This window comes from Episyrphus balteatus, chromosome 1 (genome assembly GCF_945859705.1).
Source record: "Episyrphus balteatus chromosome 1, idEpiBalt1.1, whole genome shotgun sequence".
Taxonomy (NCBI): domain Eukaryota; kingdom Metazoa; phylum Arthropoda; class Insecta; order Diptera; family Syrphidae; genus Episyrphus; species Episyrphus balteatus.
In genome coordinates, this window is record NC_079134.1 from 149049438 (window position 1) to 149073361 (window position 23924).

General features: G+C 29.8%; 1 protein-coding gene across 2 annotated transcripts in view; it reads right to left on the bottom strand.

Annotated features, from left to right (window-relative positions):
• LOC129906777 (uncharacterized) overlaps nt 1-23924 on the bottom strand; it is a 124751-nt gene that overhangs the window by 23525 nt on the left and 77302 nt on the right. For both annotated transcript variants that reach the window (XM_055982691.1, XM_055982692.1), the window contains exon 2: nt 4752-4887. In XM_055982691.1, the coding sequence (XP_055838666.1) occupies nt 4752-4887 (136 nt within the window). The remainder of the gene's footprint in view (nt 1-4751; nt 4888-23924) is intronic.

The window sequence follows — 23924 nt, forward strand, 5'->3', positions numbered from 1 at the left end:
GGTTATAAAATAACTTATTTTATTTGTAATATTGTAGTTAATCTAATTTTGGATGGGAAATCGGTTTTTTAATAGCATATTTAACTGGTTTTAATTGTACTAATCTTATTGCACATGCAAAATTATTATATGACTGTTTTCTGCAACGGTTTAGATCTAAGTAAACTTTAGAAATAAGCGGCTAAAATATAACTCGAGTTGGAAAGGGTTAAAATTTTACCTTTTTGCTTTTTAAAAAGGCAAAGGTCTCTAAGATTTTGGAAGCTGTGTGAATACTCGAAACATTGTTTTCAATTATTTTTCAAAGCTTTAAAGAAAGCTTTTAAAATAAGTGGCTAAAATATAACCCGGTTTGGAACAGGTTAAAATATTACCTTTTCCTCTTTGGGGAGGCAAATGTGTTTACAAATTTTGTATAGAAAGTAATTATAACTACGTTTTCATTCGCCTTGCAACGAAGTCAGTCAACATGTCGGTAGAAGGGAGTCTGCAACTGATCAACAGGTCGAAGAAGTCAATTGGAAGCTGTGTGAAAAAACTAGAAATTTTTTTATTCAATTTGTTTCTTTTTTCACGGAACCTTCTATTTGCGTCAGTATTACGCATAAGGATGTCATAACACCTCATCTCTGATGATGGAAGAGATATTGTCACTTTTTGCAACAAACTTTCCAACCATTGAACGTGTCACAAATAATAAGTGTCTTGCGGTCTAGATGCATGTGCCTAAGTCGTGTTTTTTTCTCAGTAATCAGTCATCCTCATGTCATCGATTGGTCACTTCGTAAGATGATGAAATGATGTAACATCATTTCTATAAGTTTTCTTGTAAACCACACTGTGTTAAGTCATCTTAAATAAGTTCTCAAAATCATAACACGTTGAGAAAAGATATTCTATTCTATCCGAATTTGATATCCCTATAAACACTCTCAGCTGGCGCCAAGTCATTGAAATAAAAAATTGTCTCATATTTTTTTGTTCAACCACAAAAAAGCTGTGATAATCTTTGATTATGGTATAACTACCGCGCTCCGCCATTCATCGATTCAAGTGCAAGTGCCGTGTCGTTTCGGTGTGGTGTCACCACCGCCACCATTTAGCCGGGTTACAAATATTAAATTGACCTTTATTCACCTTGCTCGTTGTTCATCTCAAATTCAAGTTCTTGCCGCCAAACAAAAAACCATCTCAAGAGACATCTATCTATATATCTAGATACTTTGTCAGACTCTTATTGAGATAGAATAACTTTTTTTTTTGTTTTTGATAAATTAGCGGTCGATAGGGTGTTGTATGTGTGTTTGTTATTGTATATTGTTTACATTCGATTGTGGCCTTGACAGAGACTAATTAATTTCATTCAGCCGGTGTGTATCGGCACTCGGCACCATCATGCACTTGTGACGACGAGTAAAAGAGATGGAAATATAAACATTTTGCCTTTTTCAATGTTAATGGCCAATGTCTGTGGGTTAGTTGGTTTTTAGCCCTAACTAAATGACTTTGACTATGGTTTAAAAAAAAGATATTCTATAGTTTTTTTTAGTTTTTGTTTACCATACGCTGATGATGATGATGGTGATGATGTGTGAGTAAATCGTTAAGCGACCGACGGACGACGACGAACGGTACGATGACTGACTTCGATGCAAGGTGAAGGCCAACGAAAGGCAATTAAATTGCAACTATTGTTTTGATGGGTTTTTTGTTCGTAGTTATAACTTTTTTTTTTACTATACAATGATGATGATAATGAATTTTGCTATTCGATTTTATTAAAACCCTGGGGAGGATTGAAGTTCTGGAAAGAATTAACTCGTAAATGGGATTTTAGATTAAAAAGTTATTGTAATTTAGATTAAAGGGATGTTTTTTTTCTGACTTTTCAAAACGAATGCTTTTTTAAAGGCTTTACTGTCATTAGTTTACCAAAAGAGGAGAAGGGAATGTCAAAGCAAACGATGCTTTGACATTGGTAATGTTTATTTAGATCAAACAGTCAAAGAAGAGTTAGAAAGAAATGACATTTTGTAAAGCTATTCTTTCATTGTATTTTTTAAACATAAGAAGCGGTATTTTTATGTACTGGCAACACTTTACCAAAAATAATTTCACTTCTGAATAAAATTTTATGGTGAAATCCATCCAAATTTCGAAAGTAAGCAAATATGTTAAATCTAAATTATCTCAAGTGTTGTTCAATCAGCGTTAGGTAATTAATTTTTAAATCATTACTGAATATCAAACTTCTGTTGAAAAAATGCAAGGTTGACCCTTATTTCAAACAACATAATAGTGTAGGTATACAAAGTATTCTGTTCGAATCGTACTCTATTTTTTAAGCTGCATGACTCAAATGCTAGCGACAAGCCTCATCGTGTAGCTAGTATTTAAAAGCTGAATATGAACACAAAAAAAGTATGGTTTTGAAAATTGGTATAGAAATGTGGATTAAAGTAAAATGTCAAAAGTCTCCAAAAGTCTCCAAAAGTCCCATGTGTGCATACAAATTTGTTCAGAGTTAAATGTGGAAAATTTAGGTTTTCCACACATAACCTTGAAACGGGAGAAGCTATTATAAAAAGTATATCTACGACTTGTAGGATTTGTAATTTCCTAAAAAAAATGTTATGACAATTTTTATTCTACGAGCGATGGCTTAGAAAATATTTAGAAAATATCTTAAAATGTGTCAAGTTTCGAAAATAACGGTTTTTTGCATATTACACTTAAACGATGAGTTTTATCTTAAAGGTAAGATGCTCCTCTATATAAAAACGTGTTATGTTTTTGTGTTAAAGCAGTCGTCCAAAAAAAAAAAATTGTATTTGGTCAAAACTCAAAAATTGCGAATTTTTGTACTTCTAAATGTGATTCTAAGATATGAGTTTTTTAAGTATTTTTTAACTCGCTTCAAAAACTATAACGTTTTCCACAAAAAAGCTTAAGATATGCTTTAGTAACACTTATCAATTGAAAGGTAGTGCGCTCAAAATAGTAGTTATTTTATAGCCCATGAAGTTATCAATATAAAAGTTAAAGATGTGTTTTTTTTTTCTTAGCTGCCATCATCTAAACGAAAACAATTTAAAACTCAAAGTTGCTTTTAGGTTTGGTTGCAGGTTTTTTTTTGTACGAAGATGCTTTTTGATGGTTTTTTTTTTTTTTGGAAAGAAGTCTCGAAACAAGTTTTTGGTTTAAGAAAATGAGTTTGCAATGAAGATCTCTTTTTTCAGGTACTATTTAAATTTCTTAGTTATTTTTTAAAATTTTCGAAAAAAAAAATATAAAACCGAGGTGAACAAAATTGCATTTTAAAAAAAATTATTTCAAATCCATTAAAAGATTGGACTCTTTAACTTATTTGTTTCTCGATACTACCATCAAAAAGAAAATATCATAAAAATATCAAAAAGATGAACATTTTTACAATATACAACATGTAAATATAAGTAGTAAAAAACCATTTAAAAAATGTCAGCACTGTAGTTCCATTTAACATACAAGTAATGAATCAAGAAAGTTTTTTTTTTTTTTGAGAGATTTGGGAGGATTTGGTACTGGTACCGGAAGATTCTTTGATGAAATCCAACATCAGTGAAATGCGGTAAAAAGAGTTCATACAAAAAATGAAATGTAAAGTTGTTTTTCAAGAGGAATGGGAAATCGCATAATAATATTTTTATTTTTATAATTTTCAATTTTTTTTATTTATATTTGCAATACCATTTTTTAAATGCATTTTCTATTATAGAATTTTTTTTTTTGTTTTTATTTGAATTTTAATTAATTTTGTTTATTTTAAAATGATAATTTTTTATACAGAATAAATTTTAAATTTGCAATAAATATTAATTTTTTTTTTAATTTCAATCGCATTTTTTTTCAATAGTTTTTATATAGTAACAAGTTAATAGATGTACGAGTCACTGTGGTGTATGAGTAACATTTTTGTGTATGCAAAAAAAAATTATCTCAGACATTGATCTTTTGAGTTAATTTTGTTATCTTTTAAATTGTTTTTGTATGATTTTTTCATACTTGCAGTTATGCTACCTCTGCTGTGTAATCAATCAAAGATTTCGAAAGAACAACAACAAATTTGTGTGTAACTAACAAGTTTGTCGCTAGCATTTGAGACAGCTATATCACGGGGACCAACCCAATCATCACTCTTTTTTAATGGTGCTAAGTTGTATTATGTTCAATTTGTTTATTTTGTCTTAGTGCAGAAGAACCCTCTAAAAATATCACAGAAAAACATACAAATATTTTTTTTTCATATTCAAACCTTGATTTTATTATTTAAACTTGGGCGTTACCAATAAAGGAGTTGCCTTTAAACTTGAATATTTGAATATAATTTGCACTAAATACGCAAAGAAACTTAATAAAATTTATTTCCATTGAATTTTTCCAATTAAAACATTCATTTATTATTACCTGTGCTAACTGTCATATAAAACTGTCTCTATAAGAAAAACAAAAGCAAACTAATATTCAATTTAATTCCATATCGTAATTGGCCATTAAATAAATTCAATTCCCCTGACAATTACCCATAAAACCCATATCAATTATACATCTATTGATGATTTATTAATAATTCAAATGTGTAACACTGAAGCTCTCCAGCAAAATATCACATATCTTAGTCACGAACAATAAATTTGTGTTTAAATTTATATCTAACAAATAAATAATAGAAAAAAAATAATAATAACAATAAAATTGTAATTCATACTCACACTATGAGGTTTTTTATGGTTAATCAGGCGTTGATCAGTTTTCCGGACCATCACGACTCTTGACAGTGAACCGCAGTCATGTGATGAACTGACCGCAGGTATTCTCGATACATCCATCAGTACCGGTCGAGATGGCCTGTAAATAATAATAATAAAAAAAAAAAACAGTAAAATTAAATAAACATTTTAATTTAAGATATTTTTCTTATTAAAAATAAAATTATTTTAATTAAAAACGAATTATCAACTCCGCTATAGCTAGAGACTCTTATTAAAAATTATTACACTGACGACGACGGCGAAGAAAAAATATCTTAAGGCATTTTTTTCATCAAGTCTCGAAGAGAGTTTGGTGCTCTGCTATTTGTACTGGTAATTCAAAGCGGTAAGAAAATACTTTTATGTAATTAACGCTTCCATTGAGGTGGCTCAAGTTTACCTGTCTTCTGTCTATCTTAACTATCTGTGGCTTTATTTTTTACTGTCTTACAACAGAGTCTCAGCCTGTGTATGAGAGATGTTAAGGTTCAAATGGATAAAAGACTTGCTAAGTGGATAAACATGAAATGAAAATATGAAAATTACTATTCTTTTGTTTGGGAAAAATTATAGTTATTTTTTTTTCTGTCTTCGTTTTGAGAACAATAGTTTCAGAAGTATGATAAAACCTAGTGAAGTGTCTTAGAAGGAGATTTTTTTAATTGAGTTCTTTAATTGCGGGATATTAGGTAAGTAAGTGTGTTGTAATTGAGTTGCCTATAGTTAGAAAATTGTTTGGTTAGATTATTTTGTTTGTTTATCATATTGAATATAATTCCGAGAATTTTAACCGTTAGACATGTAAAAAATCCAAACAATAATGAGAATTAATTACAGGGAAAACAAATTTTATAGATAAAATAAAAGTACCTACTTAATGAGAATGTTTGTAATCGAAATTAACTTTAACTTCAAAAAAAATTTTAAAAAAATCGTATTTTTAAGAAAAATATCACCAAGTTAATTGAAGCTATAACACCACTTAAATGGATGATCGGGTTTGTTTCCGTATATTTTGCTAAACTTGGTAGTAAAATACACAAGTGTATTCTATACATAAATTTATTACACAGTCAGCATAACAGCAACTATGAAAAAGACATACAAAAAGCCTTTTTTGAAAATATCTCGACGAGGGACTTATTGCTCTATTTGACTTTTTTTTTTAAGTTCGGTTCCGTGAGGACTCTTCACAAAAAAAAATCAGGGATGATTGGAGAGGTCAAATGTGAATTAGTTTACAATGACATTTATTAGACATCAAAAACGGTTGGTTTTGGTTATAAATACGGAACGTATTGATTTGGTTTCCGTTAAATTTTTGCACAGAAATTACAATAAATTCTTCAAATTCTTTAACTGTGTAATGGATTAGGATGAATAAAGCAATTGTCCAACTGCAAAAATTGCAAAAAATTAGTTTGGGAGGAATAGACCAGGGTCGATAATTTTTGAAACCAAAAAAAATCATAGTAGAATGAAACCCATTGGAAAAGGAGGTGAATATGATGAAAATTAAAGGAAAAATAAATTACGGGCGAGCAGAGTTCGGGAAGTGGGTGGGTTGAGTTTTTAATGGTAAAAAATGGTATATCTCGATTTCCGGCAAAACTACAAATCCTATAAAAAAAAGTTGTATGGCAGAGCTGTAGCCTGTAGGTAATAAAAAGATCTACAACTTTTGTATCAACAATTTTTTCACATAACCTCAAAATATATGAAAAATTCAAAAAACCGAGTTTTTGGTTTTTTATTTTTATTTTTTTCAAAAACAAAAATTTTTCTACGAAATTTGTTGAAAACTTACCTTATTATGTCCCAAATACACTCTAATTTATTTGATTTAAAATATTAATTTGTTCACCTTATTTTGACTTAATACCAAAAAAACACCCTAATTTTCAATCGAAAATTCACGTGTCAAAATATCTGCTTTTTTCAAAAAGCTTGAATTCGAAAAAAAAATGTGTATCATTGTTTACAATTTTGACGTATTTATTTAAATTTACACTTTAATTACTCAAAAAACGTAAGATTAATCAATGTTACATGAAATCTTACGTTTTTTGAGTAATTAAAGTGTAAATTTAAATAAATAGACCAAAATTGTAAACAATGATACACATTTTTTTTTCGAATTCAAGCTTTTTTCATTTTTTGAATTTTACTAAAACATGTTCTATAGAATACTAATGTAATTTTTTTTTACACCATCAGAAAATAGACATTTTAACGAACGAAATGCCCACCGACTTTTTGAAAAAAGCAGATATTTTGACACGTGAATTTTCGATTGAAAATTAGGGTGTTTTTTTGGTATTAAGTCAAAATAAGGTGAACAAATTAATATTTTAAATCAAATAAATTAGAGTGTATTTGGGACATAATAAGGTAAGTTTTCAACAAATTTCGTAGAAAAATTTTTGTTTTTGAAAAAGATAAAAATAAAAAACCAAAAACTCGGTTTTTTGAATTTTTCACATAAATTTTGAGGTTATGTGAAAAAATTGTTGATACAAAAGTTGTAGATCTTTTTATTACCTACAGCTCTGCCATACAACTTTTTTTTATAGGATTTGTAGTTTTGCCGGAAATCGAGATATACCATTTTTTACCATTAAAAACTCAACCCACCCACTTTTCCTTTCATTCTTATCATGTTCCCCTCCTTTTCCAATGAGTTTCATCCTACTATGATTTTTTTTGTACTTTTTAATGTTTTTGAAGGCATCGGCACTGGTCTAGAACTATAACATTAAAAAATAATATTGAAGAATGTAAGGCCAAATAGTCAAAAGCATTCAATATTGTAAGGGGTTGGGGTCAAAATTCTGCCGGGGTCAAAATTCTTTTGTCAAAATTCTGCTTTCAAAATTCTGCTTTACAATATTCTGCTTTTAAAATTCTGCTTTTCAAAATTCTGTTTTACAAAATTCTGTTTTTCAAAATTCTGCTTTTCATTATTCTGTTTTTCAAAATTCTGCAAAAAATTAAAAAAGGGTTTGGAAAATATTAAAAAGCGCGATCTTTTTAACATTTTCCAAACCCTTTTTTAATTTTTTGCAAAATTCAGTAAAATCATCTTCTTGAAAAATTATCTGCTTATTTGATTACTTACTTAAATAATTTGTCATTCTTTGAATGCATATTAATTTTTGTTTTATAAATGAATAAATTAGAAAATATTAAGAAAAGGTTTTTAATACTAAACATTTCCGAAAAATAATTTAAAATTTTTGTTAATTTGTCAAAGATGAATATTCAAAAATTTTAATAAGAAAAGGAATATTTTGTATCAAACAACATCGGTTCCAATAAGTTATAGATTTTATTTGAAAGAAAGTCAGTGTATGCATTTTAAAAAATATTTGCGACACTTAAACAAAAAAATTTAGGAAAGTACTAATGTTGAATTTTATTGATGAGGTGAATTTTTCTTTAGTCAGCGCATATAAAATTTCGAAAAGCAGAATTTTAAAAAGCAGAATTTTGAAAAACAGAATTTTCGTTAAAAAAGCAGAATTTTGAAAAGCAGAATTTTGAAGCCAGAATTTTGACGCGATCCCATGATGTACCTAAGGGAAGGTAGCTACCCTTAGGTCCTTATTATTCTTATACTATTTATCAATCATGTACTCACAGTACTTGACTTCAAAAATTGTCAAAAACATAAGACGTAAGTTTTTTTTACGTCAATCAAGTCCATTGTTGATAGTTCAAATTTACATAATGAGTTTTTGGATTTTGTACATATATGGCCTCTGGAATTGATTTCTTAGGACCAAAAATAAAGGTATCTGATCTGCCAAATATGATCATGTACTTGTACATATATGTATGTATGTATCAATTTTGGAAAAGTTTAAATTGCTCAAAAACGGCTCATACGATTTTGTAAAAAAATAGAATGATGTATTTACCCTCTTTTAAATAAGGTTTATATTTTATTTTTTTATGAAAACAGTTTTTTTTTGAGAATTATCATTATGAGGTTCCTTCCATTGAATTGTTTTTTTTTTTTTTTTTTGTTTAATTTCTCCTTAACGACTTATTTCATCGCAACGATTTTGATTATGCAAAATGCTTTTGTATAGTTATTTATAAAACAAAAATAAAAAAACAAAGCATTAAATTTGTTAAAAATTTGGTTTAAGATATTCATTTATTAATTCGTCGCCGTAAAGCAAAATTTTTCTAAGTCACAAAAAGCAAATTTTACAGGGGACGATTTTTAGGTTTCAAATTGGTTTAAAGCGACATTTTTCTGCTCGTTTGCCATTCAAGTTTTGTTTTTTTTTTATAAAGTTTGTTCTTTTCTCTTGATTAAAATATACAAGTTTACCTCATTAGTAGGTGCTTACCTTACCTATTTTTAAATATTTTTTAAAATAAAAACCTAAAATTGGACATAGAACAATTCCTATTATACAAGTACGTTTTTTCCTTAAATAAAAAGTGGACTTAGAACAATCAAGTATACTCGGGCTCATTTTCTAAAGGGTTCTTTGCTGTTTTTATTGTTCTATGGCCCATTAAACTATATTATCTGTGGAATGAAATTTTTTTTGACAAAAACGGTTTTCAAATTCGGAAAGAGCACCTTAAAATTAGTAAAACTGCATCATTAACTCATTTTCGGTGAAAAGTGGATTTAGAACAATTTTGCTTTATACGCCGACGAACTGTTACAAAATGACATAACAACTTTATTTTAATTTTTTTAACAATTATTTACTAAAGTATATTTTTTTAAACGGTTATAGCGATTTTGATGTTTTTTTTTTTTTTGAAACGCATCGTATAAGATACATCAATTTTTTGAAATTAAATAAAAACGTTAACGTTTTTCGAAGAAGTATGTACCTATTTTTGGATTTTCAATAGAATTTCATTTTAAAAATTTAAATCAAATTTTTTGAAAACCGTTATTTTAAACACAAGGTTTTTTTTTAAATTTCTCATAAGATTAAGTTAAAAATATCGATTAATTAATTTTTGCATAGGTACGTAATAAGCTTTAATATTCTTAGCATATTTTCTCATAACAGAAATTTCACTACAAATTTTTTCCTGTACCTACAGGAAATGCAAAAACAGTAATATTCAAAGTTTGAAAAATACAAATATTTTTAAAAAATTTTTATTTTTACACAAGACTCCTTTTTTTCTTGCATTTACTTTGTTTAATAGGACTAGAAAAAAAACACTATAAAAAGTTTTTAAAATACAAAAAAAAAAAAAAACAATATTTGAGATCAATAAGAACTAGTCTCGAATACAGAAAACACCTGCCTAAGATTATTTTCGATCGTTAACTTTTTCAAAAACTCTATTTTACCTTCCACACGATCAACATCAAAGACTTGGAAAAACAATTTCCCCTAACAAAATTTTCTACACTTTAATATGCCAATTATATTAAAATTTCATTTTCCAATTTGGCTACAAAACCGTGCTATAAAACCCGCAACTTCCTTATTCACCATGCAATTTACCTTTAACGAACAACATTATTGGTTTCTTTGATGTTGATCCTTCTATTCGCTGTTTTGGTTCATTTGAATCCCACTGAAATTATCAACCCATCAAAAAAATAATAAAAAAAAAAATAATCAAAAACTTCCTCCTTCAGCACATCGTTCAAGGAAAAAACCAAACAAAAAACACACAGAGATCCTCAATCATCGCTGATGATCACAATTATCATCATGTTGATGAGTTTATGCGATAGTTTTGTTGACATAAGTGAGTGTACCCTTGCATATCTCCAACATATCCCACCCATGACAAAATGCTCTTCATCAACATCAACTAAAGTCCACACAAAGACCGACAACGAAAACAACCATCGACCAACAAACTAACCAAACATCTTCTTCCTGTCAGCTTCCAACTATACCTATAGGCAGTATTAGCAGCAATATGCTGGTGGATGTGGCGGCTCTTCTTCGCTGTCAGTCGTCGTTCGACCAAATTGGCAGCTCATTTATCATTTTCTGGATCTTTCCTCACTCATCTTCACATAAATTTTGCCTTTTTTACTGGACCATTTGCCAAATTGCCAAAGAGTTATACTGTAACCCCCACAATTTCTATGCAGAAGCTGAAAAATGCGAAATTCCCCAAGTCCATCGCACGCATTAGGCAATTAAGATTTGCAAAACGCATCCATATGGATGAGGTGATGAAGACGAAGACGTCAAGGAACGGGTGGTAGTGTGCCCTGCTGCCAATTCAAAGTCAGAGAACTTATTTTATGCTAAAGGTATACCTACTCGCCGCCTGATGGAAAAACTCTTCCCGAATGGCATTCTCAATTAAGTGTCTGTCTGTGTGTGTGTTTGTTTGCGTTTGTCAGTTTTGTGAACAGAACTGAACAAACAGGGAACAAATTTCAAAAGGTGAAAACTTAATGCAAATTCCAACCGAAACATCTTCTATCTATTGGGTCTGAGGCCCTTTGAAGACAAATAATTACCAATTTGTGCAAAAAACAATTTACAGTGGGGTTATTTACAAATTTAATAAAGCTAAATATAACCACTGTTTTTACTGAAGCTTGTTTACCATCTATTTGCATCATAATTTGCATCACAAGAAGTTCAGTTAAAACTTCAGGGACCTATTTCAAAGCTTTCTACATCAATAACATCAGCTAAATTATCGTTTTTACATTGGTCGTTCTAGACCCATATTTTTTTTTGAACATTTACACTATAATACAGTCAAATAAGGTGAAAAAAGGGATAAACCTCGGAATGAATGCTAATAGAAATTTTTTTTGTTCAATACCTTCGTTTTGGCATTCCATAACATATCTCAAAAGTCTAGAACAATCTCATGTCCGCAAGTCGCGATTTTGAAGGTCAAAGGTCAAAATTAGCAAAAATAGACGATGGTAATATATACACATATGATACATGATTTCAACGTATTTTTTAATGCTGATTCCAAAATCAAGGCAAACTGACGTCTCTGAAAAAAGTTATATCTGTTTTTCATCTGCCAACCCATATTATTATAACAGTTGCTATCTTACTACCGAAAAACCCTTGAAAGTTATGGTAGAAGAACCAAATTTAGCATGAAGGTTTTTATGTGCATTATCATTAATTCATTATTCTTAAAAAAACTCGAATTAACATAAAAAGATTTCTTAATCATTCTATGTGGATGTGCTTATGTGAGTCTCATTTTTATAAATTTCTCAAAACAAACAAATTAACAAGATGTTCTCATAAAATCAACAATTCCGATCCTTAATGATCAGGTTAATTTTTATAGAATTATCTCCTATACATTTTTTCCTTCAGAAATCTGTTAAGGAAACGATTTTCAGGTATTTGTTCCTAGACGAGTAATTTTTAAGTTTTGAACATTTTATTTTTATAGGATCCCACATCTAATTAATGCGATTTACATAATTATCCTGTTTTGCCGTATAAAAATAAAATGATTTTTTTATTAAACTAAACGAATTCTATTAAATTAATACATTCAAGAAATTCAGAAGATTCGTCACTTTTTTTGAAGATGGAAGTTTTCTTATAAAAAACCCATGTTGAAATCCATTTAATATAAATACATTAAATATTTTATTCCATTCGCCTTTTTTCTCCGTGTAATGTTTGAAAACTTTAAACACATTTAATTTAATTTTATAAAAATTAGTAAAAACTCAACATTATGATCCTCTAAGTGGGTCACGGAAATAGGAATAATTTTCATGGATGGGAAAACTTAAATGTTTTTAATATAATTTTTCAATTAAATTTTAATTAATAACCATTCTCGTTTGAATTTATTTGTATTAATTAAATAATAAGATGAAGATATGTTAATTTAATAATCTTTTTTATCAAAAAACAAAACCGACTTCCATGGGTTATGGTTTTTCTAATAGTTCCTATGGCTATAACTGAACGAAATTGAAATGAGATAACATTGCAGCCACCAGCTTTCCAATACAAAAAGAATTATCAAAATTGGTTCACTCAGTCCAAAGTTATGAGGTAACAAACATAAAAAATAATAAAAAAAAAAAAAAAACAGGCGAATTGAATACCTCCTCCTTTTTGGAAGTCGGTAAAAAAAAAGAAAAACTTGCCAGCCACTGGCCATCGATCTTAAAACTCTTGTGTCACTAGGTGAGTGCTTAACCATTATTGTTGAAAATAAGTGAGATAAACTGCAAATACAGCTTAAGTCCGATAAAAATTTAAAAACTTGCTTAAGTTATTCAACTACCAAAGATTAAGTCTATGCCGATTTCCAGCTTAATGCACATTTTGTCCATGTCAGCATTTTTTGTCGCTGAGTTGATTTGACTTTTATTGCAATAGTATCGTAAGTAACTATCATAGTGGAGGGGGTGTTCAATGAATCACTTTCAAACTAATCTTACAATACAAAAAGTGTAAACAAACGCATGTTACAAAGTTCAAATATTACAAAAGGCTTTTGAAATTGTGTAAACAATAAATCTGTTAAATCATTTTTCATTAGGGTTATCGACATACTTTTTAGTCATTTTATAGTATCTTAAGACCAACATAATCGTCGATAGTATCAACAAATTAATACAAGGTTGCCCCTTTAGTCCTATATTTTTTATAAAATTTCTAGCTTAATTATTTCTGCTTCTTCCCCAATTCTGTTCTTCCTGATACCCTTAAAATATCTAAAAACATTCAGTTCAATATTTCAAACCCAGCACGGTTCCTGCAATTTCTACATACATAAATCATTCAACTTACTATCAAAATTGGGCATTTTTATGGCCTAATTGATCCCACTGTGCAGCACACTACTCTTCCCATCATTCTCCCCATTTACGAATGCAAGCCAGCAAGAAGCCAAAAGATTAAACGAAATAATACAATAAAAAAAATCACGAGATAATCATCCAGAAATGACACAAACCACCGTTGTTGATGGTGCGGTCGGTGCTCAAATGAAAATGATGACGGATGCATGTGGAGCGTTGACATCCAGCCTCTGGGCTGGCACTAAGCACTATAACCAGCATCGCAATACCGCATCATCAACTTCGGGACAAACATCATCCAATAGATAGAGAGAGAATATCAGTATTGGCATAGCGACAGCCAAAAGAAACAAAAAAAAAAACAGAAAAAAACCCCTCGTAGACAGAATAATTTCACATTCGAAATGTTGTGACTTATGGCACGTGCATAGCACCATGTCATTGTTTCCACGCTCTCTCATCTCATTACTTACTGAATATTTATAGTTTCTCGTTCGAAGAAAGAAGAACAAGAAGAACGAAAGTACTCGAGGAATACACCGATCTTCGCTTCGGGGTGTATTTTTCGACTCGGATAGTCGGCCGTTTGATGATGCAGAAATGGTATTTAGTTATGTTCGGTTGGTTTCCTGATTTGACATTTTGGAATTTGCTCAAACATTTCTTCATTAACAGAAATGTCGCAAGATGACAGCGCCCAAAATGACAGCAGACCATGATGATGACATGTCACTTTGCTGTTAAGAATATTGTACATCAGCAGAATGACAGAGAGTTCAGAGAGAGAGAGCACTCCGAAAATGTGTTTACGAAGGAATTTTAGTGTCGCGACTTCTTCGAAGAATTTCGAAGAAATTTGTCACGTTTTTTTTCGTCGGGGTCTGAGATGATTGAAGATGCTGGATAATTTAACACGACTTCGATTTATCACCAGACACGTGTATGATTGTGATACATGGAAGAAATTGACATTTGATACTTTCGAGAGAGAAGGAGAGTTAAATTGAGCGTTGAAATGTCTGATTCCTCTAAAAAATGAAAGGAAAACAAAATAATTCCCCTCGCAGCAAAAATTGAAATTCAATGCGAGTGCCAATCAAAGATTATTATTGGTAACATTGCGGGACACGTCGTCATGTGCATTTCAAATCAGCAAAAACGCAAAATAAAAAATTATGAATTGATTTATGACAAGGTGCATGTTTGATTATTATTTTTTTATATTTTTTCAGCTGAGGTTGTTGAGTCTCTGACAGCTTTGGTTGTTCAATTTGATAAGGTGATCGTCTCGTTCGTTGAACACCGGGCAGGTGTTTATTGTTTTGTTTTATTATTTTTAAATTGTATGAAGGAGAGAACCATCATGATGTAAAAATTAGTCTCAATTTAGTTCTGTTTGCGTTATTGTATAGTTAAGTCACGTTTTATCGAACAATGCCAATTTATTGACTCTGACATCAGTCTTTGGCGAACAACAACTGACATGTGAAAGTTACTTAGGCAAGTTATGAGGTTGTAATGTAAAAATCGTGTTGGGAATTTTGATTTGTGTTTTTTTGCAAGAAAAGGGAGGTGATTTTCTATTTTTAATTTAAATGCAAATTACAAATTACAGACGTTTTGACGTTTTGGGAGAGTTAATTGAGAATCACAAGAAAGTGTCACAAATAGCAACGATGAGGTAGCTTGATAGAATAACGAAAGTAGATACTATTAACAAAATTTGGCAACTCGTGAAGAAATATCAGTGACACTGGTAAAATGTAATAGAGGAATGAGAATTGGAAGAATTTTTTTTAACGAAGAAAATGTTGAAGAAATTTTGATTTTTGAAAGTGAGGTTCAACTTCTTTGACAATTTCGGTAGAAAGACAGAGTTAGGGTTATGACAGTTGATATTGACGATACCGGTGAATTTTATTGCGTTGCTAACTTGACTTCTCAAATAATATAAAATCTCAAAGCTCAGAGTTGAACAACTTAGTGTTGGAGTAAACTAACACAACACACGTGCTTTTCAAGGTAAAATTTCTTAAATTCAATGAAAAGCGGACTACCGTCTTAACATATTGCAAAAGTGGCAGTCGTCTCTCGTCTTATGTACCTACATACGAAAGTACAACAATTGGAACGAATTAACTTTTTGACGAACAAAATTACCCATTCACTGGACAACTTGTGCTTAAAAAAGATTTGAATAGATTAATCGATATGGATGGAAAAAAAGATATTTTAAAGCCAATGTCTTCCAGTTATTTGACATTTTATGCTTTATGGTCACGATAAATTTAGCCAAAAACTAATCTTTATAAACTAAAATCAACAAATACAAACAAAAGTCGGGAAATTTCTGATTTGACGATATTTGTAAATTCCTTTTTACGTCTACTTTAAAAAAAAAAATAAATTTCTGAATTCGATTAGTTGTTAGCAATACCCTTGATTGAAAGAAACTGCTAGGTTGCGAATTATATTATTTCATTTTAAACTGTTTCCCAACATTAGATTAAACAAATAATTTGATCTTTTATTAAACGATTTAACTAACATTTACAAATTTAATTACTTTGTTATCACATGCCACCTTTGCTGTTATACAGTTACGAAAATCTTAAATGTTATTAATTTTGTTTATTTTCTTGCCTATCTCAATTGTATTAACCATGGGGTCACTCGGGCGTATGCGTATCATTTTAATACTAGATACCAAAAAAAAAATGGCAAGTTTAAGATTGCTAAAACAATTTTAACTTGTGATAACAATTAGATGTGGCATTCTGTCTATCCGTCTGTATCTTTTTCAAGCGCAGCCTTAGCTACTGAATCGATTTAATTCAAATTTCGTAGTTAAGAGTCTTTGTTGATTTTCCAGAAGGAAATATTTCCAACACCAATTTTAACGGTACTTACCATACGATACTTTTTCTCAAAATTGGATCTAAAGATTTTTTTTTTAAATGTACTATTGAAAATAAGTACCTGCACCCTGCTGTTTTCATAAAAAAAAAAGTATTTTTGAACAGATATTAACGGTAATTGCCATAGAACCGTTTTCATGATGTCTGATTTTCTCGTTAGTGACGTAAGGACTGGCCAACTCGACAGAAAAAACACACAACCAAGCTAGAAGTGAAATACGAAACTTCCTTTGCTCACTTAGCCAAAACAAGTAGTCCAAACCAGACATCAGCCACGATGACATCAACAAACAAAAAGAAAAGAGAATTCTTTCGGTAGCATCGGACTCACAGGACTTGGTATAGCAACCTATGGCAATCATGTAAGAAAACTTACAAAAACTGATTGAGCTTCAAAAGCTGGATGACATTTACAAAGTAATAGTCAAGAACTACTTTCTGTTCTTTCAGGCCTTTTAATATGTAATGTATGTGATTTTAAGTAACGTAGCTGGTCCTGGAAGCTCAAAGAATTCACAGAGTTTTACCTAATCTATCCAGAGATAAAATTTAAAATGATCTTTTCCGCCCAGTAATTATGAGGTTAAAAGACTTATAAAAAGGTCTGAGGATTTCAGTATTCTGACTGGACCATTAACGCCCGCTATGCTCAAAAATTCTGAGCGAGTTTATGCAATTTAAGAAATTTTACGCGTTAAAATGAAAGTGTCAAAGAGTAAAAATGCCAGAAGCAGTCAAGTTTTCAGAGAGTTCATTTTTTTCGACAACTCGCAGGGTTATTGATTTCCAATAAACATCATCTTAAGAGCCTTGCTTTCTAACTTATTACTTCAACATCTAATGTGCAGTTTTTCAGTGCTGTGTTAGTTCAAAGTTAATTAATCCTGGTACACCGAAAAAAAAAAACTAATATCAATTTAACATTTTTTAAATATCAGCCAAAAATGCTCTATAAAATGTGTTTTATGATATTTTAAATGTTAAAACAACATTTTTATTATCATTATGATATTTAAATTTCACATTTTGAAAATTTTTTTTTATATTATATTATCATTTTTTCATATCAATTTCTCATTCCAAATTATTGAAAAATATTAAATAAAAAATTCTTAATGTGTACTAATTTAAAGGCGCTTTGTGTTTTTTCGAAGTAAAATCTATGATTTACTGAGAAAATTTGATCGGCACTTAGATTTTACTTCACATAGTTTGGGAGGAAATAACAAAACAATTATATCACCTATAATTGAAAAAATAATATCACCACTATTTTGTAAAGAATATTCCCTTTCAGTAATGTTGTGAAAAAAGAAAGAAAATTCTTAAAATAATAAAAAAGAAAAGGAAAGAAATAGGTTTTATTATAATAAACTAAAATGTAAAATCTAGTCAAAATTGATATTTTAATTGTTGGACGACTTTTGTCACTGAAAAATGTTAATTTGATAGCTGGTATTATCAATTTTTTTTTTTTCAATGAAATCAATGTAGATTTAAACTCCAACAGGCATTACCACTGAATCTAGCGATTTTGGAAATCGTCACTTCAAAAGTGAATCAAAAAGTATTTGATTCAAAACTCTTCTACATTAATTTTTCAAGACGTGAATTATTGATAAGGAGCATAAATAAATGGAAAATTTATTAATAATGAATTCTTTAAAAATAATAATTGGTACATTTGGTTCGGAGAAGAAGTTATAGGCGCAAACAGTGGCGTACTTTGAGTCGTCGGGGCCCCGGGGCAAGACTAAATTTTGGGGCCCCTTTCATATTTGGGGGCCCGTTTGATACAAAAAAAGTACGTATACGCCATACATTTTTTTGTATGGCTTATACATTTTTAGGTTTATTTTAATGTTTTAATATGTTCGTAATGCACTTTGCCTTAAATGATATATTTAGAGACCCCTATAAAAATTTTTTTTTAGCTTAGAATTGATAGTTCTTGGGGCCCCTGTTCTGAAGTAATATGTACATGTACATGTACATATTTGATTTTCCATCATCAAACATAATTTTTTTTTATTGTTGGGCCCCTGAAAAATTCATTTTGGGGCCCTCAAAATTAAATATTTAGCGGCCCCTAAAATAAAAATTTTTGAAGCTTAGAATTGATATTTCTTGAGGCCTCTGTTCTGAAGTAATAAAAACATATTTGAGTTTCCATCATCAGACTTATTTTATTTTATTTTGGGGCCCCTGAAAAACTAAAATTAAATATTAAGAGACCCCTAAAATAAAATTTTTTTAGCTTAGAATTGATAGTTCTTGGGGTCTCTGTTCTGAAGTAATAAATACATATTTGAGTTTCCATCATCAGACATATTTTTTTTTATTTTGGGCCCCTGAAAAACTAAAATTAAATATTAAGAGACCCCTAAAATAAAATTTTATTAGCTTGGAATTGATAGTTCTTGGGGTCTCTGTTCTAAAGTAATGTGTACACATTTGATTTTCCATCATCAAACATAGTTTATTTCTTTTGGGGCCCCTGAAAAATAATTTTTGGGGCCTCAAAATTATCAAAATTAAGTGCTTAGAGGCCCCTAAAATATAATATAATTTTTTTGGAGCCAAGAATTAATAGGTATTGAAGCCTCTAATCTGATGTAATATTCGGTGGCATTCCGTTTGTGCATTTAGTTTTGTGCCCTGATGAATTTATGTTGGGGCAAAAAAAAACAATTTTTTTTAACTTAATTTTTTTTTAAGTACTGAAGTAAAGGCATTTGGGGTCCCTGCAGGGCCCTGGCTTGAAGTTGTTTTTTGCTTTTTTGGGGCCCCTAATGTATTATTTGTGGTTGCAAAGATTTTTCAAGTAATATTTTTTGGGGCCCTAAGATAAAATTATAATTTTTCTTTTAAAAAAGCAGTTTATTTCCTTTTGGAGCGCCTTTTTATCAAATCAATATATATTATGTGGCTACATTATACATTACACTGAATGACATAATTTGTCTCCCTTGTATCCGAAGTGATTCAAACTCATTTTAATTTACTTCGTAACTCAATTTATGCTAACAGTTTTCTTCTCTGCATTGTCTTCAGTGGGGGCCCTGAGGTCGGTCGGGGGCCCCGGGGCGTCGCCCTGCTTGCCCCAAGGGAGTGTACGCCCCTGGGCGCAAATCTATGAATTTATGGAAAGTTGAAGGTTTAGTCTAAAAAGCTGATACACGTGGACTCTACCACACCAAATGAGTGATCCTCAAGTTTATACTACTGAAGTTTTAATGCTAGAGATCGAGGAAGATGTGAAGCCACTAAAGGTGTTTTAAGAAATTTTTTCATATATTATTGCTGGGATGCACAAAGAGGAATGGGATGTATATATGAAAAACTGCAAGAAAAATTACCTAAACCAAGACGTTTTAGATGAAATTGGCTAGCATAATAATTCATCGTAATTAATTTATCAAAATTTTCATAGAAAACTAACAGTACGCTAAGTTCATAAATTTAAAATTCCATAATAATTCAAAAACCCCGTTAAGAATTTCACGCCACTAAAATGCAATTATAATAATTCTTTTTCATTTCTCCATAGTTTACCCGCTGTTTATCTATCCCCAATTTGAATGAAAGATTTATCGAAACACACAGAAGAAATCCCCTTAAAGTCGTTTATATTATATTTATCCACATTCAGCCAGTCACTTTACGCACTTAATTTTGATTAAATTGGATGCATTTTCTATTCCCAAATGTATGACTGCAATTCTATGAGATAGACTCTATTTTATTTATTTTAAATGAAGATTTACAATGACTTGAATGTAACTGCAATAAATATACAATTTAACTTGCAATATTCATAAATCAAATGATTAATCATTATCATCATCATCGTGATCAGTAGCATCGTTTTTCTGCACGATCATCACACGCCTGCAGGCAGGCAGGCACACACTCAAAATCAGTATGAGTTCAGTTTTTAATTAAAATCTCTTCACTGTAATTTGGTTTTTTTTTAATTTTCTCAAAAAAAAAAAACTCAAAAACTCATCTTCTCTGGAAAAAATGAAGATGATCATCGTTTGCTTATTTACCAACCTCTTTTTTCCCCCATTTTTATGAGCTAGATCAGACTTGTGCACTTGTGAACAAATTCTTCACGCATATCTTCCCAACCCTCTTCCCCCTTTTATTGAAGGAAAATCTCAAAAAGATCTCATTTGGGCGTAACGCTTCAGATACAAATTAAGGGTGACAGATACACCCGAGACCCGACTGTTCCCCAGTTGGCTTTCTTTAAAGCATCTCTGTCGGGTCTCGACAGACGAAAAAATGAGGCACGCACCGACCAAGACAGTACTGAATGAATAATGTGCATCTAATTTGGACAAAGTCTTCAATTATTTATGGTCTAATTATGAAGATTTCATTTTGAGGAAATGGAGTAGATTTTTGTTACTTTTTGTATCTGGTCTCGAATAAACACAAAAATATGAAATATTGCAGATGTATAAAAGCAGAGGTCTTTATTTTCTTGGCTTCCAGAGTTTCGATCTTTATAGCTTCTATAAGAATTCTGAAAGGTGAAGAAGAATTTTTTCTATTTACCCAAATATTTCTTCGTAGAGCATCTCGGACGTTGCTGGACGCCATTTGTGATTGTTGCTTTGATTGGATTTTGTTGGTGTAAACATTGATTTGTATCTTTTTTTTTTCTTTTGTTAACTTAAGCGAGTTTATTTTTTTTTTTTTTTTTTATTGGGTTTTGTGGCTTTTGATGTGGCCAAAATCTAGAGTCGAACAACACCGGTAGTTGTTTTTGATTTCACTGTGAAAATAATTTAAAATTTATGGTAAAACATTTTTTTGAAACAAAATTGAAACAGTTTTTTGTAAGACTTTGAATAACACTTTACACAAAGAAATTGTTTGAAAACTATAGACTATAGCTGGCAGAACAAAATTTAACACGAAAAACACTTTAGACTCGTTTGTATATAAATGAAATGGCGAAATATTTTTGATAAAATATTTGTTTTGGGCCAAAAAATATATATGTGATGTTATCTTAAGAGGTGCTAGCTGATAAGATTTTGGAGCGCAAGTATTGTATTGTTTTTTGTTTTAAGTTTCGACAAGGGCAATTATATTTTTGGGTTTCATGAACGTTTGAGAGGCTTATTTATCTTTAATGGAATGTTTAACTCATACATAGGTCTAAATGCCTATAACTACAGAGTGTTTTTGATTTAAAGTTTTAATAAGTTATTTGAAATAATATTATTAAAATCAAGAACTATAATAATGAAGAAATTTGAATAGTTTTAATCCACGACTAAGCCACACAATGGGCCATCACACACTGGGGTAACTTTCAACCAGACTAGTTCTGGGGTTATTTAAGCTTAAATCACAAAAAAAGTTATTTAGAAGTATTTTATTTCAAATTCATACGTAAGAAGCGTACCAAAACAACGAATTATTGCATAACAACTAGACTTTTGCGCCGCTTTTATATTCAAATTGATTGTGTATATATTTTCAATTTGTTATTTTACCTCAAACAGGGTTCAACATTTTGCACGTTCTTTTCCATTTTGTTGTTCCGAACTCTTCACATTCGTTTTTCCCAAATTGATTCAACTTAGAAAAAAAAGTAATTTAAAATCCATTATCGGCCAATATTTAATAATAGATAATGTGAAAAAAGTAGTTCCTGTAATATCTTCCTTCTCTCTCACTGGACGCAAAGTCTTAGGTCCTCAAACGATTTTTTTTCTAACTTAAAGATTTGATTGTTTCTATAAGGAGCAAAGCTTAATGAACCTTGCAATATTACTATTATTAAAATACTTTATTTTTTTCAAAAAAGGTTTATATTAATGTTAACATTAGTGTTTTAAAGTCAATGATTTTCCAACAAATGCAGAATCAGATAGCAAGATTTGTTTAACTTTAACATTACTATCTTTTGAACTGCTATTTTTTAAATATTTTTTTCTAACCGTTGACGAATAGAATAATAGCTTCAATTTTTCTTACTTACCAAATGTTACCCAGAAGAGTTTTGAAATTTTGAAATTTTTAAAATTCAAATTTATAACTTCAAACTACTGAATGCAAAATTAATGTTTTAGTTTTAAACCGAATTTTTAAGCTACAATCAGACGGTTTAGAAATCGGGTAACCTGACTTTTAAATTTCAAAAATAATCCTCTTCAATCTTTCGGGCGTTCTTAAGTAACTTTTGTATCAGTCTATCGATTTTCAAAAATGCTTTTAATCTTAAAATAGATTTCTTGAAGAAAATTGTTTTACTAACGGTAATTACCTCCAATAGAAATGTCAATTTTGAATTTTCTCTTTATCGGCTCAATCAAAATCAATACATTCTTTGTGTAAAAAAAGTGTTCAAAAATTTTTAAAACTATTTCTGATTTTTTTCCAAATTTTGATCTTAGGTAGACGGTTATTAATAAAATTACTTTAAAAAATATCTCCAACGGTTTTGATTAAAACTTTTGGGTGTGAGTAGGATAAGGTACGGTACCTGGGCCCCTGTTCTATAACTTTTATCACTGGCGATAAAATATTTCAATGACTTTAAAACCCATTTTATCTCATCAAAATAAAAGAAATTTCGTTCAAAATCTTAATTTCTTAGTTCACAAATTCTGAATTTGAAAGAAATTTTGCTTTATTTGTGGAAGAAAATGGATTTTATAGACGTAGAAACACCTTTATCGCCAGTGATAATGTTACAGAACAGGGGCCCTGCATGTAGTAGCACCGTTTTTTTTTTTTTTTTATTTCCGAAATTTTTACGTAAACAAAAAAATCGATTTCTAGGAAATTTTTCAACAGAAGCGTTAAAGTAACCATAAAATATTTTTTTTAAATGTTCCATAGTTTTGAATTTTTATAAGATATATGTATATAATTTTTTTTTAACAATCCATTTCTTGAATGGATCAATCAATTTTCAGAATAAATTTCATTTTAAAGTGTTGATTAATATTTTCTTAAGTGGTGTACCAACCATTTCATTTTTTTTATTTAATTTAATTGTATGCAATACAATTTTTTTCAATTCCTTTTTATACAAGAAATCAATTAATTAATCATTCAAATATAGAACTTTCTATGCCATTGTTTAGTAAATATTAATCAACATCTTAAATCAAAATTAAAAAAAAAAAATTAAATTTTCTAAATAAATTTGGAAATTTTCATATTTTTTCAGGGAACAGTTTTTCTGTACAGATTGTTTTTAACTTTTGAGATGAAATTAAAAACCAATTTGTTGCAATCTTGAACTACGTATTTCTTATCACTTTTTCACGAGCAAGATTGTTTTGTTTTTTTTTTTAGTATTTCATTAATTAAAATTTTAAGTTTTAAATTAATAATTTTATTTTAAAAGTCAAAAAGCATATTTTGGTAAAAATTTTGTTGAGTTAACATTACATTTCCTTAAACTCAATCTGTATC